The 22155-nt window shown below is 46.2% G+C and overlaps 1 protein-coding gene across 3 annotated transcripts in view; it reads left to right on the top strand.

The window, feature by feature from the left end:
- The window catches only part of LOC147881168 (RNA helicase family protein), a 62950-nt gene that overhangs the window by 21196 nt on the left and 19599 nt on the right, over positions 1-22155 (top strand). For 2 of the 3 annotated variants that reach the window (XM_087369919.1, XM_087369918.1), the window contains exons 4-8: positions 13444-13660; positions 13916-14366; positions 14542-14745; positions 14880-15040; positions 16244-16429. In XM_087369919.1, coding sequence (XP_087226045.1) covers positions 13444-13660; positions 13916-14366; positions 14542-14745; positions 14880-15040; positions 16244-16429 — 1219 coding nt within the window. The remainder of the gene's footprint in view (positions 1-13443; positions 13661-13915; positions 14367-14541; positions 14746-14879; positions 15041-16243; positions 16430-22155) is intronic. The other variant, XM_087369920.1, reaches the window with a different exon arrangement.

Raw genomic sequence — 22155 nt, 5'->3', positions numbered from 1 at the left:
GTGTGACCCTTGGAATAGGTGCACCTTTTCATGAAGGGGTGTATCCCTGTTTTTAAAAGGGGTGTCCCTACATGAATAGGTGTGTCCTGTTGTCCATGATGGGGTGTGTCCCTTGGGTGAGGAGTCGAGACTCTTTATCAAAAGGTGTGTCCGATGGTGGAAAAGGTGCGTCCCTTGGTTTTGGGACAGCCTAAGCACCTGAAAAGACACGATTTTTGTCGTGTCCATTCACATCAACTTGTGATGTGTGGGAGACATCAACTTGTGATGTGTGGGAGATGGAGAGGCCATAGATGACTTTAGGCACGGTTGGCGCGAAAAATTTTTACGCTCATCCTCTCCATCTCTTCCATGCACAATGTGCACGGATATCCTTCTAGCAGAAAAGATGTATTAGATCGGCGCTAGAAGGTGGGGGGCATTTCCTACAGGCAGGAGCGAATTTTGCTCTGATACCACTGTAAGAAATCCTAGACTTACTATATTTAGAAATGTGCTAAGGAACAGAAAGGAGACTGAAATAGCAGAGAACAAGGAATAATTGTATTGCTTGAATGTCTGTAGGGTATCCATTGTGTCATCCATACAATTGGGCCTCTCTTATATAGAGAGTCAAGAGTCACACATGAAAAGGTGTGTACTCCAAAATGTGTGTGCATGAAGAGGTGTGTACCCCTTGTGAAGGGTGTGACCCTTGATGAGAGGGTACACTACAATAGAAATGTCTCTTCAATAGAGTGTCTCTTGTGAAGGGTTGTGCCTCATAGGAAGTGTCCCGTCGAAAGGGCAAGGGTTGTGCCTCATAGGAAGTGTCCTGTCGAAAGGGCATACCCTTCCACAAGTGTCCATTCATCAAACCATCCATAAGTCTAGAAATAGAGAAAGGAATACGTCACCGATCGTGACAGTTCTCTGAAAACATATAGAGCGGTAAGTGAATATAACAAGAACATGAGAGACACCAGTAGGCCTAAAATAGCTGCTGTATATCAGCCCTCAATGGAGCCGTAAAACATGGATACAATCCTCATAAAGGAGTAAAGTACTGTTCAATAACAGCAATACAAAACCTGAGGTACATCCTGCTGGAAGAGCACAAGAGGGGCTGTAGAAGGGCTGAGTATTGCTGTCCTGAATCTCAGCAAGGCGGGTACTTCAAGGCAATGAGAGAAGTTGGAAGATGGGGTGTAGAACCGGGCTGAGAAGTAGGAGGAAAGAGGATTGAACTGAGGGGCAGCAGCAGGCAGAGATGAGGGATCTGCAGAGGGAGCGTGGGCAGCCAACAGGGCAGCTATGGGGCTCAGGTAGGGACGGCCAGGAGCAGGCAGTAGCTGAGGACCTGAGGAGCTGCTGGAATGGATGATCAAAATGAGGAGGGGGAGGGCCCTTATATAGGGAAGGCCAGGGTAGGTGGTCGGTCTAGTTGGCCTAGACCGACCAGCTGGTCGGCCAGGGTTGGTCGGCCTGGTCTGTCCCCCTCTGTCCCCCGCTTCGGCCCTGTCTTGTGGGTGCTGGTGTTGTGCAGGAGCGAGTCCTGTGGAGGTCGAAAAGGAGCCGGAATACGGACTAACTGAGACCTCTCTCACTGGGCGGGCACACCCACATCAAAGGCCCTCACTCAGGACAGAACACCTGGAGATGTCAATCTCAACACCCCCTCTCAGCTCCAGGGTGTGGCACAAGACCCAGAGAGCTGGCATGACACTGGAGGAGGGGAGAGGAAACTGGTTTGGTGAAAATGTCGGCGACGTTGTCGGTAGTTGGTGCTGAAGAGGAGCAAAATGGTACCGTCAAGAACCTTCTCCCGAGTGTAGTGGTACTGAATTTCGATGTGCTTTGTCCGAGCATGGAAGACCGGATTGCGAGCAAGGGCGATACAGCTTTGATTGTCACAAAAAAGTGTGGTAGGAGCGTGTTGCTGAAAACCACAATCGAGAAGAAGGCGCCGAAGCCACACAGCCTCACAGGTGGCACTACACATGGCACGATACTCAGCCTCAGTGGAGGATAGGGCGATCGTGGGTTGTCGTTTACTGGACCAGGAGATAGCCGCAGAGCCAAAGGAGAAAACATAGCCCGTGGTAGAGCGGCGAGAATCGGGGTCGCCAGCCTAATCAGAGTCACTCCAACCTCGGAGAGTGAGCGGGGAAGGAGAGGAGCCACCGGCAGTATATAGGAGCCCGAAAGTAGAGGTTCCCTGAAGATAGCGGAGGAGACGACGAGCAGCCTGCCAATGAGAAAGCGAAGGGGTTTGCATAAAGGTGCTGAGGGTGCCGACAGAGAAGCCGAGATCCAGCTGAGTGTTAAGGAGCCAGATAAGAGAACCAACAAGCTGGCGGTAGAGGGAGGCATCAGGATAAGCAGTGGACCCAGAAGCAGAGAGTTTAGAGTTGGGATCCATGGGAGAAGTGATGGGCCGACAGTCAGCCATGTGGAAAGTTTCGAGGAGCTCGTGAACATAGCGCTGCTGAGAGACAAAATACCCCCTCTTGGTCTGCCAAATCTCGAGACCCAAGAAAAAATGGAGGAGACCCATATCCGTCATCTCAAATTCAGTTTGAAGAGCAACTTTAATGGCAAGGATATGATTGGTATGACTCACAGTAAGAATCAGATCATCCACATAAAGAATGATGAAGGTATGAAGCTGTCCTTCATGAAAGAGATAAAGATTGGGATTAGCCAGAGAGCGATGAAGCCCTTGGCGGCAGAAGAAGGTATCAATATGCTGATTCCAGGCCCTAGGAGCTTGCTTGAGACCGTAGAGGGCCTTGCGAAGGCGACAGACCATGGAAGGAGAACGAGAATCAATGAAGCCGGGTGGCTGATCCACATATACCTCTTCTTGAAGATCGCCATTCAAAAACGCAGATTTGACGTCCATTTGAAAAATGGGCCACTGATGGTGGGCGGTAAGAGCAAGGATCGTTCGGATGGTGCTCATCCGGGCGGTAGGTGCAAAGGTCTCCCCATAGTCGATGCCGGGTCGTTGAGCATAGCCTTTAGCCACCAGCCGAGCTTTATACGTGTCGACAGAGCCATCAGAGGTGTACTTTGTTTTGAATATCCACCGGACACCGATTACGGAACGGTGAGAGGGACGAGGAACAAGGTCCCAGGTGTGGTTCCGAAGAAGACATAAGGGCATAATTGACATGGAGGGGATCAGAAGAGGACGGTGGGGGGTGGCGATGAGAGCGACGAGGCCCATCATCAGGGTGCGGTTCGGAGTAGGGATCCTCAAGACCGGAGGAGCGGAGAGTATCAATGAGCCATCGCGGAACACGTATCGAGCGGGGTTCCAAGGGGGGAGCAGACGAGGTTGGAGCTGGAGAAGGAGGCGGAGGAGAGAGAATAGAAGGAGATGTAACGGGGGACGAGGCAGGTGGAGGGGTAGAGGGTTCCGGGGCATCAGACGGATCTCCAAGAACAGGAGGAGAGTCGGAGGATGGCGGAAGGACCTGCTCGTCGAAAAGGACATCCCTGCTCACGGAGATGATGCGGCGGCGGGGATCATATAGGCGATATCCACTGGAGACGGAGTTGTAGCCCACAAACGAGAGCTTGTGGGACTTAGGATCAAGCTTTCCACGATCAGATTTAGGAATATGAACATAAGCATCACAGCCAAACACTCGAAAATGAGAAACATCGGGCTTAGAACCATAGTAAGCCTGATAAGGGGTCATGCCTGGAACCGCTGATGTCGGAGAGCGGTTAAGAGTATGGATCGCTGTCATCATGGCCTCAGCCCACAGGGACTGAGGGAGCTGACTGTGAGTCAGCATTGTCTGAGCCATTTCAACGCCGGTACGATGTTTACGTTCAACCACGCCATTATCAGAAGGGGTACCTGTGTTGGCAAATTCCCGTTTGATACCATGACTACGCAAGAACCGATCAAACTCGAGAGAGGTGAACTCACCACCCTTATCAGCACGAAGAATTTTGAGCGAGTGGTTGGATTCTTTCTCGACCAGGGCCAGCCAGGTCTGGAAACGACTGAAAGCCAGATCCTTGTGGGAAAGAAAATAGATCCAAGAATAGCGACTGAAGTCATCAACAAGGAGCATGTAGTACGAGGCTCCCCCCAGTGACAACCTGCATAGGGCCACATAGGTCGAGGTGAACAAGGCCAAGCGGAACGGTGGCACGGCGAGAGGCATGACGGGCGAACGGCTCGCGATGTTGTTTGCCCAATATACAAGAGGGACAGAGACCTTGGCGAGTGTCGACGTTAGGGAGGCCGAGGACAAGCTGGTCACGGAATGCACGATGGAGAGCATCAATGTGTAGATGACCAAACCGATAGTGCCAAAGGTCGCCAAGGGAGGTGCCTGTAAGGGAGGGAAGGGCGACAAGCTTGTAGATACCATTGGTAGAATGGCCGGTCCAAACCGGCTGTCCTGTAGCACGATCGCGGATGGTAACAGAGGTCGCTTCAAACTCGACCTTCATATTGTTTTGACAAATCTGATGAACCGAAAGGAGATGAAAGCCGAGAGACGGAACATAAAGAACACGAGAGGAGTGTTTACCCCCTTTGCCATCAGGAATAATATCAAGAGAGCCCTCTGAATGAACGTGAATAGAGTGCTTGTCGCCGATGCAGACACGACCAGAATGAGGAGTGAGATCCTGGAGCAGCGAGGAGGAGGGGGTCATATGCCGAGAAGCCCCACTATCAACGATCCATTCACGAGCATCGGAACTATGGAGAGCCAATGACTCTACTGCAGAAAGGGGTACCGAATTCAAGAGCTCAAGGTGAACAAATGCAGGGGTGGGGGTAAGGGAAGCATCAGCCGCAGTGGCCATGGGTGCGTCGGCTCGTTTGTGTTTGCGGTAGGGACAATTGCGCCAATAATGGCCAGGAGTGCCACAGTGATTGCAATTGCCTTTGGGAGCAGGACGGTCGCTGGAGGGATCTGAAGAAGATGGGCTAGCGGCAGAGGACGGAGCATTCTTGGATCGAGGTTTAGGACGGTGGGCCACAAGAGCCTCAGAAGGGCCATTAGAGGATTTGATGAACTGTTCCTCCTGATCCATCATCATGGGGACAAGTTCCTCCCAAGTGATGGTGCTGAGGCGGCCAGAGGTAATAAGAGAAGAATAGAATGCGGCGTATCGACTGTCAGTAATAACATGAGATAAGAGAGTAATAGCCATATCTTCGGAGGAGATAGCCTTGCCTGCATGGAGGATGTCCTAATGCATGCTCTGCATTTTATTGATGTGGTCCCGTATGGAAGAGGAAGTGGCCGGATCGAGGCGACGAAGCTGAACTTCCAAGGAGATACGTTTCATGGGAGTGACGCGAAGATACATGCCATCAAGGAATTCCCAAATAGCACGTGCAGAAGTAAGATGCTTGATATGATTGAGAACCCCTGGTTGACAATTGAGAAAGATGAACGAGCGCACACGAGCATTCAATTTGTCCTAGATAAGAGGAGCATGTGGATCATCCTCAGGAGCCGGACGAGGGATCCCGGGATCAACAAACTCGGCAAGATCATAAGATTCCAATATGGATGCCATCTGAATTTTCCAAAGGGAATAGTTGGTCCCATCCAACTGTCGAGCATCTGGAAATGTAGGAAGGGTGGGGATGCGTACAGGCTTGTCAGACTCTTGAAAGAAGCTGGACATAGGGGGAACGCGAAGATCCGGAGCAGAATCCTTTGTTTCAGCAGCCATGACTGGAAACAGGGAGTGGACAGCAACCAGGGGCTGAAGAGGACAGCCGACCAGGAGAATAGGTTGTACATTTTGACATTGACACTGCTGTGAGAAGTGCAGCGGAAATGAGCCGAAGAGAGAGAGACAGAGAGACAGAGAGAGAGCATGCCTGACACACACCACACTAAGAAGGAGAGGAGGAGAGAAAGGCACAAGAGAATGTTGAGATTGACATCTCCAGGTGTTCTGTCCTGAGTGAGGGCCTTTGATGTGGGTGTGCCCGCCCAGTGAGAGAGGTCTCAGTTAGTCTGTATTCCGGCTCCTTTTCGACCTCCACAGGACTCGCTCCTGCACAACACCAGCACCCACGAGACAGGGCCGAAGCGGGGGACAGAGGGGGACAGACCAGGCCGACCAACCCTGGCCGACCAGCTCCTGGCCGACCAGCTGGTCGGCCCAGTTGGCTGACCGACCAGCTGGTCGGTCTAGGCCAACTAGACCGACCACCTACCCTGGCCTTCCCTATATAAGGGCCCTCCCCCTCCTCATTTTGATCATCCATTCCAGCAGCTCCTCAGGTCCTCAGCTACTGCCTGCTCCTGGCCGTCCCTACCTGAGCCCCATAGCTGCCCTGTTGGCTGCCCACGCTCCCTCTGCAGATCCCTCATCTCTGCCTGCTGCTGCCCCTCAGTTCAGTCCTCTTTCCTCCTACTTCTCAGCCCGGTTCTACACCCCATCTTCCAACTTCTCTCATTGCCTTGAAGTACCCGCCTTGCTGAGATTCAGGACAGCAATACTCAGCCCCTCTTGTGCTCTTCCAGCAGGATGTACCTCAGGTTTTGTATTGCTGTTATTGAACAGTACTTTACTCCTTTATGAGGATTGTATCCATGTTTTACGGCTCCATTGAGGGCTGATATACAGCAGCTATTTTAGGCCTACTGGTGTCTCTCATGTTCTTTTTATATTCGCTTTCCGCTCTATATGTTTTCATGGTATCAGAGCACCAGAATACTCTCTGATCTTGGAGCTCCTGTAGTGATGAAGTAGAAGGAGCTCGTCCTCGTCGGCAACTCTCTTTCCCGCTGACTACAGAGCTCTCTTCTTCCCCTATATATATATATCTTTTTTTTTTTTTTGCTGCCTTTCTCTCGTCGGCAGCCCCGTTCCAGATTTCGATCTGCCCTCCCCGAATAGATATAAGCTTTGTGAAACTTTGGATGGGGTAAGGTTTTGGTGAAAAGATCCGCCACATTTTGATGTGTAGGGAAAAAGACCATGCTGATCACCCCTACATGTAGCTGCTCCTTGACATAGTATAATGTACATTGTATCTCTATGTGTTTTGTATGTGGCAATGCCACTCCGACTGTCAGTAAGAATTGGAGTAGACTCCTCCAATGGTACTTGGTCTCTTGGTTTGCTATTTCCTGGGATACTGCATACTGAATGTTTGGTTGTGTATTACAGTAATACACACGTAAATTAGGCATCCCAGAGCCTGGCTGTAAATGGTGGCATTAAGCGGTTCGCTGTCATCATGCATGGACAGCTTAAGCCCTGGGTCAATAGCAGTTGAAATGGGCTTGCAATTCTGAAATTTGAACTGTTCAAGCAGTTTTCCTTTGTACTGAGACTGCAACAAACCAATGCCTTTGTCATCGTGCACAAATTGAATGCCCAAGTAATAATCTGTTCCAAAATGTCACAAACTGAGGTGACTAGGCCTGGACTGCTGCAGGTTCAAATCTGCAAAGAAACTTCCAGAAACTGGTTCAGACACTTAGAAAACAGCTCGAAATCCTCCAAAACAGAGGCAACCTGCAGCAAACTCCTCTAGGAGCGAGGTGACTGCTTCAGCAGTTCAAACCTGCAGCAAAGCAGGTTGAAATCTGCAGAAACAAGTTGGAATCTGCTGCGCTTGTTGTAGATACAACTCCAATGAGCAGTCGCACTGAGCTAGGACAGCTCCAGAGAACTCCAGAAAGAGGTGCACAGCAGCAGGTGCTCAAAAACAGGTTGACGAGCCCTAGAAATGCTTTAAAATCTGATTAAATTTGCAGCAGACCAGTTGCCTATGCTGGAAACAGCCTCAGCTACTCACTTTACTCTGAACAGCTCCCAAATGCAGCTTGCCTTCAAAAACGAGATGAAGGCTTAGATTTTTCGAGACAAAATTGAAGGTTCTCTGAACAGAGGCCTGGGGAGATGGTGGGAGTGGAGGGCAACCTGCTCCGATACCAAATGTTGGAAATGGAGGAAGAGTTCCTGGACAACATGAAGCTGAAATGAAATTGCAGCAGCCAGAAAGAGAGAGAAATCGAGGTTAGTCAAAACCCTAGGACTGAGGTCAACATACATGTTGTGACTAACTTAACCACAAACTCAACCTCTAATTGAGGTTGGGGGGGGGGGAACCTTATAAGGGACAAATTTCCCCTAGCCCCTTATTACATTAGCTACTGCCTAGAGATTAATATTTCTAACATGTGCATTACCTAGACAGCAATATATTTGCTGCTCTATTTGCTGCCTGGCAGGTCGCCTAGGCTGTTTGTAGATGGCAGGTTGAGGATTGACCTTGGAGAAGGGGAAGTGTGCTGAAATAGAGGGGAAAAAGAATGGTGATCATATGGACAGCAGGTCGCTTCTTTTTTCATTGAATTTAGGGGTCTAAGATAAGAAAAGCAAGCTAAAGTCAGCCAATGGAAGGACCGATTTAGAGGAAAAAACAAATCTTTTTAGCCCTTTTCACTTTAGTTGACATGTTTTTTAAAGGATGCTTTTTGAGGCTTCTAGAGCTCCAATAAGAGAATGATCACGCCGGAAAATATTTCTCTCAATGGACGCATGGGTAGACCTATCTTATTAGTAATACACTATTGTCACAAGCCCACCTGCCAATATGCATTTTGCCAACATGAATTTTGAAGAAACCCTAATCATCAAAAAGCGCAACTATGGAAGTGTTGACCAATTTAATTTGCCTCAATCAACCTACATATCAGAAAACATAGGAGGATACGATCTCTCTACTCTCAACACAAAGAAGGTAGAACTCGAGCCAAAGGGAACTTGCTAGATCGTCTCTTTTAAATAACAATTCTTACACTGAACTAAAAATTGAACTGATTGAGTCCTTTGATAGGGGTAAAGTTATGGGCTGGAAATCTAGCTCCCGTGTTGGGCTAACGCAGTGGAATCTTTCGAACCGAGATGGCAGCTTATGCTTGGGTACTGGTGAGAACATAAGCGTAGCCTTGCTGACTAAGTTCTTATGCGCTTACCCAGTCTACTACCAGATCTGAGGGAGATACCACTGCCTCTTTCAGGAGGGGAACGGTTTTGGTCCACTCTCATGACTGACCCACTTCCAGGACCAGGTTTGCATTGGGCTCTATTTGATTGAGATGCGACGGTACAGAGATACACTACTATGACAGATTAGACAGCAGTAGGCAGGTACAACATCACAGGCTTTGGAGGTAGATCGAGCACAGTGCCGTGTCAGTCTTCTATGCTTTTGAGTCGACTCCTGGACACAGTGGGTGGAGGAGTTAGCTGACTTGCGAGCACTATGAATCAGTAGAGAGAGACGACATGATACTATCAAGCGAGCGGTGCCTTTTATATATTCTAGTCGAAGGTGTACATATAGAAATAGCTGTTGGAATCGGAGTCCTAGTGTGTGTGGTCCTAGTGTGCGTGGTCCTAGAGTCCTAGGAGTGTCCTATAGTTGTGTGAGTGTGAAAAGTCTTGAGGCCACTTGTGCCACCTCATGTGGTAGGTGTGATTCCTCCCTTAGATTACAGGATCTAGATTCTCTTGTGTGTGACCTCATCTATGAGGTATCAGTGTGGGAAGATAAGGCTTGCCCAGCCTATAAATGAGGCCATGTACTTGCCACGAATTTATGAACTATCAACAGCAGCTATTGTGCCTCAGCTCTTGTCTCCAATCATGTGTCTCTCACCCTCTCCCATTTTCAAAAGTTGGTATCAGAGCCACCTTGAAGCGTCTTGCCCATTCCTCTCCTCGTAAGCTCCTCTTGTAGCTACTCGTGATTTCCTCCTCTCCTTGAGGTGATGAGCGTCATCAACAAGGAGCTGCGTTGCCACACCTGCACTGCCACACCAGATCTGAGTCAGCCTGCTTCGCAATCTGCTCACGCCTTGCTGCTGCCGCCTCTCCGCTATTTTCCTTGGCGCCGTCTGGTGCTAGCTGTGGGGTCCGAACCCACACGCGCTTGTGCGCCATTCTGCTCGCCATACTGCGGAGCTTCTACATGCTCGAGCTTGCTGAGTGCCCGTACACCCACGTTGCTTCTAGTTGCCCACGCAACTTCTCCTACTGCCCATGTAGCTAGACCTGCGATAGCTCCGGTCTTGTAACAAGGCGTTGACTTGGCGGCGTCTCGTATGTACTGGCGACTGACGACCTGAGGGCCGTGGCCATCGACTCGCACGTCAACGCAGCGGAAGCGTGGTGGGCCCATAAACCTCACGATCTATTGTCCATGATTCGGCTCATTGATTCCTTGCTGCCTCCCTGTCTCTTGAGGATGCCTTGATGCAGTAGCAGCCCAGCAATTCAGTCGTCATTTTGACTGACACAAGTCCTGTTCATGACCAATTTACTGCCCGAAACCCTAATTTTTGCCCCTATACAATTTATGCTCAACTTCTCGAATTTTTGGGTGTTTTCATGATGTGAGGGTTCCCAACCGTTGAACGAGAACTCTTTTGTTAGAAATTTAGAAAAGCCCCAATTTTTTGCAAACCCTAATTTTGCAGCAACCCTAACCCTAAAATTTAGGGCTTTTCTGTTCTGTGTCTTCCTTTGCCATAATTGAAGCTTCTACCATGTAAAATTTTGGCCTTTTTTGAAATCTGAGTAAACATTGTAAGGGATTTAGACACTGGCTGTAATAACAGCTAAGACCTTCCCACCAATGGATAGCATAAAAAACTCCTCGTTCATCGAGAAATTCTCAGGGAGCATTTTCCCAACTTGGCAAACAAAACTCTGGCTTCTTCTTATGCGAGAAGGCATATGGAATATCACCAATGGCAAGGAGCCCAAACCCCAAGGTGATGATGCTAGAATCAGTTGGTGGGAGAACCAAAATGATAAAGCAATGGCTATCATTGGCCTAGCTTTAGCTGACAACCTTATCCACCATGTGGATTTTGATAAGACAGCAAACGACGTTTGGGAAAAGTTAGAGAATTTGTTTGGAAATAAGATCTATAATTCCAAAGTATTTCTCAAACAAAAACTCTTCAAGCTCAAGATGAAGGAAACCGAAACCCTCAATGAACACTTGAGCAATCTTGGGTCAATTGTCCAACAATTATCTGCCATTCGAGCCATTGTTGAAGATGATGATCAAGTTGCTGTACTTCTCTCCAATATTGAAGACATTTCCAAGTACAATGAGATCCTTGCTGTCCTAAGAGTCAGCCGCAATATTGAAGGCTTTTCTGTTCTGTGTCTTCCTTTGCCATAATTGAAGCTTCTACCATGTAAAATTTTGGCCTTTTTTGAAATCTGAGTAAACATTGTAAGGGATTTAGACACTGGCTGTAATAACAGCTAAGACCTTCCCACCAATGGATAGCATAAAAAACTCCTCGTTCATCGAGAAATTCTCAGGGAGCATTTTCCCAACTTGGCAAACAAAACTCTGGCTTCTTCTTATGCGAGAAGGCATATGGAATATCACCAATGGCAAGGAGCCCAAACCCCAAGGTGATGATGCTAGAATCAGTTGGTGGGAGAACCAAAATGATAAAGCAATGGCTATCATTGGCCTAGCTTTAGCTGACAACCTTATCCACCATGTGGATTTTGATAAGACAGCAAACGACGTTTGGGAAAAGTTAGAGAATTTGTTTGGAAATAAGATCTATAATTCCAAAGTATTTCTCAAACAAAAACTCTTCAAGCTCAAGATGAAGGAAACCGAAACCCTCAATGAACACTTGAGCAATCTTGGGTCAATTGTCCAACAATTATCTGCCATTCGAGCCATTGTTGAAGATGATGATCAAGTTGCTGTACTTCTCTCCAATATTGAAGACATTTCCAAGTACAATGAGATCCTTGCTGTCCTAAGAGTCAGCCGCAATATGAGCTTTAAGGATATGGTAGCTCATCTCATTGATGAGGACCGTAGGCTTACAGAGAAAGCAGAATCTTCCTTCGAATCTGGCAAGGCATTCTTTCTCAAGAATAAGGCCAAGAAGAACGGAAAACCTCTTAAATGTAATTACTGTCAGAAACTTGGCCATCCAGAGGATTGTTGCTTCAAGAAAATGGCAAAGGTACAAGCCAAAGAACATGCCAATCTGGTTGCGGAGTAGAGCGAGGACGAAGACGATGAAGCTACACCTTCTAGACCTGAGGAACAAGCCTGCACTGCCGCTATTTCTGGTATATCCCTCAATGAGGTGATAGATGAAGAGTGGGCTTTCTAGAGCCATGTGTGTTAGGTACTCTGCCTTCGGTAGTCCCCCTAAAATGATGTAATAAGTTGTCATTTTGTGTGCCTTGTCCTATAAAAGGCTCCACTTATTTCCATGTACCCAGTTAGGAGACAGGGGGGGTGTTATGTCTTTCCTTTATCAGGCCTCGCCGAGTTCCAGGATGTTGGTGTACTCCCTAGACCTATGAGTTGGTCATGCATCCATGCTCAGATTTGAGTCTTTGATCACGTTGACACCTAAGCCATGAGAGTGCTTAGTTCAACCTTTGAATTATGCTCAGCTATTAGCCTCCGAGATTGCCTGGGATGCACAGTTTGGATGATGTCATAGTCTCTCACCCTAGCTCCGAAGGGGGGTTTGTTGGAATCGGAGTCCTAGTGTGTGTGGTCCTAGTGTGCGTGGTCCTAGAGTCCTAGGAGTGTCCTATAGTTGTGTGAGTGTGAAAAGTCTTGAGGCCACTTGTGCCACCTCATGTGGTAGGTGTGATTCCTCCCCTAGATTACAGGATCTAGATTCTCTTGTGTGTGACCTCATCTATGAGGTATCAGTGTGGGAAGATAAGGCTTGCCCAGCCTATAAATGAGGCCATGTACTTGCTACGAATTTATCAACTATCAACATTAACTATTGTGCCTCAGCTCTTGTCTCCAATCATGTGTCTCTCACCCTCTCCCATTTTCAACAATAGCTTGGTATAGTTGTCCAGACCGGCTAAAACTGGTTGCTGTGAATGGCTGGTCAACAAAAATGACTGGAAAACAGTCAAAGACACTAGAATAAATTGGATCCAAATTGAAATACACCTCATTTATTGCTAATTCCAGAATGGAGAGTGTCACCAACAAAGGAGGGGGTGAAAAGCTTAAAGAGTGATGAGAGGGGAAGAGGGAGTGATATGACCAATGGTGAGGTCGAAGTCTATGCTATTCCTTTTAGCCACACTAGCCTCTTTCCTAGGCCAATGGCATCTTTCAGTGGTTTCTCTATATTTTTCCTGGATAATGGAAACCATGATATTTTAGCAAGTGTTCAATTTGACAAGGACATGTACGTTGCCAAGGTTTGTATTTTAAAATGAGCACAGATAAGTATCTTTATCAAATGTTCAATGGTCTTCAGGACCATAGGTTGGTAGTCACCCAATTTTAAATACCTCTTCTTCTTTATCTGTTGTTATTTAGTCTCATTGCATGAAGGAAAGGAAATATACTAGCATGTTAAGAAGGTATGCTATTTTAACTGTTAAGTGAAGCTTTTATTGTCATTTTTACAGAACTACCACAGTTTCTGCATGCTGGAGGCTTTTGCAAGAATGGGAAAAGAATTGGCATTACCCAACCTCGACGAGTTGCAGCTGTGACAGTGGCGACACGTGTAGCCAAAGAAATGGGTGTACAACTGGGTCAGGAAGTTGGTTATTCTATTAGATTTGAGGACAAAACTAATCCTGTTACACAGATCAAGTATATGACTGATGGGATGCTTCTTAGGTGAGTGCCTTTTTCACCAATGCAAAATTCTCAGAAAGTTACGGATACGTTTCTATACGGAGGATCAAGTTTTGATGGGTGGAACTGGTCCCTGTGCTTTTTTGTTATTTACTAAGTTTACACTGATGGCTTGTTTCAGCAAGGGCTGAAGTCCTTGCACTGGCACCAAACAGTTTTTTCTCAATGTCCATTTATATGGCCAATATTAAGCCAAAGTCTTTTAGCATGAAATAAATTTTCCTCTTCATGTTGCAGAGAGGCCCTTTTAGATCCTTTACTCCATAATTATTCAACTATAATTGTGGATGAGGCTCATGAAAGAACGGTTCATACAGACGTACTCATAGGAATTTTGAAGGCAGTGCAAAAGAGGAGGTTTTTGCGGCAAGAAGGAATGAGCACAACGGTCTACAAAGCAAGTGCAAAGGACAATGGAGCTGTCAAAAGTTTCTCTCTCTCTGAACATGCCAACAAGAAGAGTGATATAGGAGGAGTCATAGAACATCAGGAAATGTCCGTAGCGATGGAAAATTCCCCACTGAAGCTCATCATCATGTCTGCTACACTGGATGCCAAAGGATTTTCTGAGTATTTCGATAATGCAAAGGCTGTGTATATCCAAGGGAGGCAATATCCAGTTGAGATACTGTATACTTATAAGCCTGAACCAGATTACCTTGATGCTGTATTGATTACAATTTTACAGGTTTGAGTCTGCCTGCCTGCCTGTTTGTGATTTACATGTACTTGTTGTTGCTAATGCTGCACCATTTCTCTTGTTGCTGAGGATAACTTAACCCCTTTTTCGGTGGAAATTCTGTTCTTATCCATGCCAAAGTTACACTGACATCATGGCCTTTGGTCTTGTGTGTTTGCGCCAGGTGCATCTAGAGGAAGAGGCTGGGGACATGCTTGTGTTTTTGACAGGTCAAGAAGAGATAGAATCAGTTGAGCGTCTCATACAGGAACGTGCTGGTCAGTTGCCTGAAGGTACACAACAAATTGTTGTTGGTCTCATCTATGCAGCTCTGCCATGCGAACAGCAGATGCGGGTTTTTGAGCCTGCCCCAGCTGGATCTCGCAAGGTTACATTACTGTTCTCATTTATTATTTAACTTTCACAGTGCTAATTTGTGTCCTGGTGAACACTTTCCCAGATTACAAATTGGCCAGTGCACATTGTTCTGCTCAACTGTAATACAGCTACGTTTGAATGCAGGTCATCTTGGCCACCAACATCGCAGAAACCTCTGTAACAATTCCTGGAGTTCGGTTTGTAATTGATCCTGGTCTGGTGAAAGCACGCATGTATAACCCACGAATAGGGGTAGAATCCTTGCTTGTGGTGCCTATTTCAAAGGCTCAGGCCCTGCAGCGAAGGTATGCATAGCTCTTCATTTAATGTCAAGATAGTCTTAAGTCTATGGATATGTCTTCACAAATTTGTCCACTTTGTTATATTGTGCAATGTTTGGGGTCCTTAGGTAGGTAACCTTCAGTACTGTTTTGCGGGATCAATGAAATATGAGATTGAAAGGAGATGAAGAAGATGTGGGGAGTAAAATCAGAGGGTGTTTTAGTGCATTGCAGAATCCTTCTTGTCCGCCTTGTGAGATGCACTACGTAGGCGTTGAACCAGCACTTAAATTATGATGAAATTTTTTCAAAGAGCAATGGTCCAATTTAAATTTGGAACTTGAGATGGTACTAAAAGCATCCACACTGGAATGCAAAACTTTTGCATTAAACAGTGAATGTGGTGGCCAGCTAAAGCCAAGTTGAACACTTTTTACCCACTTATGCAATATTGTCACCACAAATTTGGATGCTTTGCATGCTTTGTCACACTTGATTTCTAGAGTCAAGAGACTGGCGCTGGAAAGTTGATACTGTAAAACAACTGCAGGGTACTGCATTTATTCGAAATTGTGTGAGTGACCTCAAAAGGATGCCATTTGTCTTTTCCTCACTAGCATGCTACCAATGCAGCTGTCCTTTATACTAGTTTTTCGAGTTTAGTAATGCTAAACTTAGTTCTTAAATGGTGCGTTGCCCTATCAGCTAGATTTAGATGTAGATGCTCGTTGGGGAGAGACTAAAATGAAAATGTTTAGACTTCACAAGCAGTTGTAGCTTGAATGAAGAGATTTTGGACTACCTTTTGATTAGCCTTCTCCTTTAGTGCTAGCCTTCATCATGGCTGAGTCTGCCCTTCACCTCCGGAGTGCCGACAGAAACTCAGTACGAAGCCTTTGTATAAATGGATGCTCAAGTATGTGTGGGTGTGTGGATTTGTATGTGTGAGAGCATATTTTTATACTATGGTCTACACCCACTGTTGGGCGCTGATGACGTCAGTGAGGATGTCATAGTAGCTAGTCCCTGCTATGCATGATGGAGTTTATGGTTTTCAATCTTGTGAGTGACTATCATGAGATTGAAACTGCACTATGTTGTGTTTTTAGAAGATGAGTTTGGGAATGTTCCTGGATTCATCTAGGTATATGCTAAACTTAGTTTCTCTCTCTTCAGTACCTTTAATTGGGATAAAGGGATTTGTTTGAATTCTTATTATCCCAACAGTGGTCGTGCAGGTCGTGAAAGGTCTGGGAAGTGCTTTCGTTTATATACAGAAGATGCCTTTGAGAAGCTTGACGATTCAACAATTCCTGAAATAAAGCGTTGCAACCTTGCAAGTGTTGTCCTGCAGCTGAAAGCATTGGGGATTGATGATATACTTGGGTTTGACTTTATGGACAAGCCATCCAGGTAAGTTCACTATTGCATGTTTTGTCATGATATTCTTCAGATACTTCTGTACTTCTCTTGCAAGGGAGAAATCCTTCTGTATTTCGAGGAGGATAAGGTCAGGAAAATGAACCACAAAAGAGAATAATCCCTGGAAGTATTATCAATCTGGGTTTGCAGTAGCCTCAGGCCATGTGACCAGGTTACTAAGCAACGAGTCATATACACTACTCTTCATCCGCCAGGCTTTGATCTTCTCTCTCTCTCTCTCTCTCTCTCTGTGTGTGTGTGTGCAGTCAGAGAGTTTTTTGAGGCCATGTTTTAGTTATCTATCACAGATGCAGGGCAGTTTCATATTGTCATTATTTAAGAGTGGTTTTGTGCGGTGAGTTTCAATTTTAGACTTTGACATAACACACTACACAACTCTTTGTCACACTAGATGTGTTGTGTGAGTGCAGGGGGGAGTTGGATGAATTTTTTCATGTTTGTCTCCCTCAGACTTTTTGGGGGACGAGCATTTTCTGAGCGAAATCTTCCGAGCGTCCGAGCGAAGGAAAAAAAAAGCTTCCAACTATGCATAAATATGGCAAAAATCGATCAGAAGAAAACATAGTTTCACTTAGAAATATGCAAAGTATTATAGCAATGCTTATTTTATACAAAGATCTTTAGGTGAATCTGTAGGAATGGTGAGAGCATAATGGGATGGCTTTTGAAGAAACCCACATGTAGAGTAGACTTCTCTATGAAAATTCCCTTATGATCCTTCTTACAACTTTTACTTAATAGGGGGTGACATTGAAAACCCTCTCTCAACCTATCTTCATGAAAGAGTTTCTTCAAAGAAAACTCATTGAAGCAAGCCATCCAGGTAGTTTCGCCAGCGAAACCCCTTTGAAGCAAGTCTCCCAAGGTAGTTTCGCTGGCGAAACTACCTTGGACAACACTTTTAAAAGTGACATAACTTTCATATCCAATGTCCAAATATAGTCATTCAACCACTCAAATTGATCGGAACACCCCATTTGAGCACATCTATGGAGTTATATTTTGGAAAATCTTTCATATATAGTATTAAATATTACATGTATTTTATGAGAGTGATATATAAGCCCAAGTTAATACTTATTTATAGTAATTTAAACTTCTTTAGAAACATGTCCATAAATATGCTATAAAAACACTAAAAAGATATTGCCATATGATATAAATGTGTTAATAAGTAATTATATATGCATAGTATTATTACATTGAGAGTGATTATGAGGAATGTTTCTTAAAGGAGTCAACACTTTTTTAAGGTAATAACTGGGGTACAAAGGGATGTCTCTAAATGAGAAAATCATGTTGTGTAAAAATGAATGAGTGACTAGTCTGTATATTTTTATGATAAAGGGATCTAGTTCTAGTGAAAATAAAAGTGTAAAAACCATGTTTCCTAAAGAAAAACATTTTTAAAAATCTCTTGAAAAACACGCTCGGATAAACCTGCTCATAGGTTTTTGCTCGTAAAATTGACGCATCCGACTTTTTGTGGGGCCTTTGTTGGATACAACACATGGATACCCAGGATCTGTTTGTCGCAGTTTGCTACTTTCCCCCGGAGACCTCCCACTTTGCCAGAGATATTCGAGGTGATGATGAGACATCCCCATTTGCTGCCCTTTATCAGTCCATCGTTGACTTTTCTAGCCGCGGAGAAGTCCTTCTAGTGGGGGACTTCAACGTGAGGACAAGGACCCGTCAGGTATCACTTCTTGATTTCAAAGATGATTCCACTCTACTGGCAGAGGTTGACCTTGAGGAGGCAGGTATGCTACGGGTTTCGGCTAACAGGCGAGGTCCACTTTCATCCTATGGGCAGGCCCTATTAGACCTGGGCAGAATACATGATCTCATTATCTATAATGGTCTTGACAGATGGCCCGCTTCAGGTGGTTTCACATGCTTTCCACATGGGGGGGCTCCAGTGTTATTGATTACATCATGGGATCCCCTGTCTTGACATCTCGCATTACTGACTTCACTGTAGCACCTCTCCCCCAAGGGGCTGATCACACATACCTTTTCTTTCACATCTCCACCTCCCTTCACACAGCACCTTCCACCCCACTCAGGGCTTACTCCACCTACCACGATATACGCTTTGATCGAGATCACTCACCTTCTTACTCTGGCTGTCTGTACATACTTCTCGCTTATATTGACTTCATACCCCTTTTAGAGGATCGTGCTGCCCTTGTCACCCGCTCACTACACGAGGCTGCCATTCACGCCTTTTCCCACACCACCCGCTCCACCCGCCCACCACCCCTTGGAACCGTACCCTGTAATAGTTGGTACGATGATGAGTGTAAGGCCTTACGCCGTCAACTCAGATTCGAAACCAAAAACAGTCTTCCGAGCGCACCAGATACGCTACGTGAATACCGTAGATTGGTACGAAGGAAGAAACTAGACTTCGTTCATTGAAACGAGGAGGAGCTACTGAACATTTTGTTTAGTAACAACTCTAAGGACTTCTGGCGGAGATTTCTAGAAGGACGGTCCCCTCCGCCACTCACTGACACCCAGATCTGGTTTGATTATGCACGCACACTTTATGACATCCCAAATCAGCCAGTCCCTAGCCTCTCACACATGCCTCGTCCCACATCTTGCACCCTCTTCACTAGAGGAGGGGTAAAGGATGCTGTAATGAAACTTCATAATGGCCGAGCGAAGGATCATGAGGGACTATGTACTGAGTTCATTGCATATGGGATTAACCTCCTAGCCCTGATCTTAGTAAAGCTTTTTAATGAAGCGGTTTGTTTGGGATTTCCATACACTTGGACCATTAACACTATCTCACCCATCCACAAGGCAAGGGATTCCATGAGCCCGGAGAACTACATGACCATTATGATTGGACATGTCATGTCCAAGATTTATGCATCAGTGCTTGACTCCGAGGTTAGCATACTTCCAGAGTGTCGAGGACTCAGAGCAGCAGGACATGGACCACATTCTGACGTGATCATGGAACCATGGACCACATTCTGACGCTCAAATGTATCATCGAGGAGGCGAGATCACGGAAGCAGAGGGTTTATTATTGCTTTGTGGATTTTCGCAAGACATTTGACATAGTCCTGAGAGCCCGCCTCATACGGTGCCTACAGGACTTGGGTTATGACCAGGAGATCATTTGGGCTGTCATGGCACTTTACGAGAGAGTTTTTGGCAGAGTTCGGGTAGGATCGGGGTGGACAGACGAGATCATGAGTACCATCGGGGTCAAACAAGGGTATCCTTTGTCGCCTACCTTGTTTGGCCTCTACATTGATGAGCTTGAGACAGTGATGCAGACATAGGGGGGTGTAGGTTGCTCTCTTGCAGGCACGCTGATCCGGATTTTGCTCTATGCAGATGACGTGGCTCTCGTCTTCTTTAGCAGAGGAGCTTCAGAGACACCTAGACGCACTACAGTCCTTTTGTGAGTCTCATGATTTGAAGGTCAACTTGGGTAAAACCAAGGTCATGATCTTCAATACATCTCGAGCCATCATGCGTCAGGAGCAGTTCACATTTGCGGGGTCATCTGTTGAGATAGTTTCATCATACACTTATCTTGGGGTTATCTTCTCCAAACCGAGCTTCACTATGAGACCCGCGATGCAGGCACGCTTGAGTAGAGGGTATGCCTCATTGGCCAGGCTAGAGAGACAGTGCTTCCGCTCACACTTTCAGGACCCACGCACCAAGGGATTGCTTTTTGACTCCTTGGCTCGCTCAGCGGGGATGTACGACAGTCCTTGTTGGGGGCGAGACTTGTTTGATACAGAGTGGGCCCGTGTGGAGCGGCTACAAGTTCTCATGCTATCACAGATGATTCGTGGTAAGTCATCCGTTCCTCACCAGATCAATCAAGCTGAGTTTGGGTCATCCCCTTTACAGCTAGATGCTGCATTTTAGGTCGTCACATATCTGTACCGAGTTAAAAAATATGGGGATTATACCTTGGGGCGTAGCAGGCTACCATGGATAGCTTTATCCTCTTCTATGGCACTTGCAGCAGGAGGAGATCAGAGGTGCTTGTATGCACGTACAGAGAGATGGTTTGAGCGACTGGGGCTTCACATGGATAGACTACCTCCCTTCTAGTATAGCATGGATGCTCCGTTCTCTCCCCTCTTATAAAACGAGGTCAACCAGGTTATCCGTGAGAATCTACTACAGCTATACACTTTTCGGACCTGGTTGGAACCGAGTGAACTTCCAATGAAGCTTAGCTTCTACAGAGATCACTTCTTACATATCACAGTGGAGGGTTTCATTGACCCACCATGACACACGCAGATTCACCTACCTCACTCGATGAGGATCTCTCTTGGGCAGTTCCGGGTGTCTTCACATAGACTTCGCATTGAGAGCGTCAGAGCAGAGCGACTATCTAGGGAGCGGCGCATATGCACACTCATGAGGCACTTAGACACCGCGAGAGGATACTCGAGCACGGAGACAGGAGCAGACTTCTTCCTCGGTTGATCCCTCTCAGAGCTCTATCACGGAGTTCTCGACACACAGATCACACTTGGAGACATCTCCTCCTTGTTTAGAGTTGGAGCCCGACCGATGGGGGTCACAATAGCCCTGGTTAGACGTAGAGCTACGACCAAGAGACGTGCCAGGACCGCACCTTTGAGTGGCCGACAGCACTCTATTGCCGACTTCATGCCTCCACTGCCTCATCCATCTTGATATCTTGCTGTTGTTGGGGATGATGATGATGCTGAGATTGATATATAGTCGACCACCGACATCACTATGTTGTACTTAGGACTTAGTACTGCCATTTTGCATTTTTGGCATTTTGCATTTTGCATTGGTATGGATGCTCGTTTAGTAGCTCCACTACCACAGCTCGTTGTATCAGGATTTTCACAGTCTCATAGACCCATCGGTCTTCCGAAGACTTTAATAAACTTTCTTTTCTTTCTCTCTCTCTCTCTCTCTCTCTCTCTCTCTCTCTCTCTTGCAGCCACCTATCCACCCAAGCAGGTTTGTGCATACTTGCACTTGCACACAAGACTTGATGCTCACTGTACCTTACCAAGGTGTTTTTTCCAAACTTTTTCTAGCCTTGGGTGATTTCTCATTCAAGCCATCAAGCAATGTGCACTTGTTGGGTTGTGGCTGTCACATCTTTGAACAAAATCAAATTTTGCTCGGTGCTTAGAAAATGCATTAATAATTGTAACCAAGGGATTAATGTGATTTCCTTAGGAAGAGTCCCTGGAAAAGTTTAGAAAGCTTACTATTTTAGCTAAATCTAGTAGAAACTGTTACAGCTTATGGGGAGGACGGGAGCTGCGGTGTGGCATAATTGCGGTCCGCCTGTAGGTCGTGTCTCTAGTTTGGTAAACATTGAGGGAAGATCCCCAAGCCTGATCTGTCCATCGACACGCTGATGGGTCTGTTGTATCTCTTGCTTTGGGTCTTGGCTATACTGTCTCCCTGGGGCATGCTGGTCCAACTGGAAAAACTCAGTTATGGCACGTTAGGTGGGGTTTGGCTGAGCACCTTGATCTTGTCCTCCTCTAATATCCGTCTTTGACATCGCGGATTGATGAAGTCCTCCTCTAAGATCCATAAGCGTTGATCTTTGTGGAAGGTTAGCTTCACAAGAAGCTTGCTAGAGGCTAACCAAGTCCTAATGTGTCTTGGATAACTTGGTTAGCCTTGTGGTAGGTGAGCAGAAT

The sequence above is a fragment of the Dipteris shenzhenensis genome, chromosome 31, assembly GCF_047967505.1.
Source record: "Dipteris shenzhenensis isolate YYH24624 ecotype China chromosome 31, Dip_SZ_1.0, whole genome shotgun sequence".
Taxonomy (NCBI): Eukaryota; Viridiplantae; Streptophyta; class Polypodiopsida; order Gleicheniales; family Dipteridaceae; genus Dipteris; species Dipteris shenzhenensis.
Note: the sequence above shows the minus strand (reverse complement) of the source record. Positions and strands in the feature narration are given on the sequence as shown.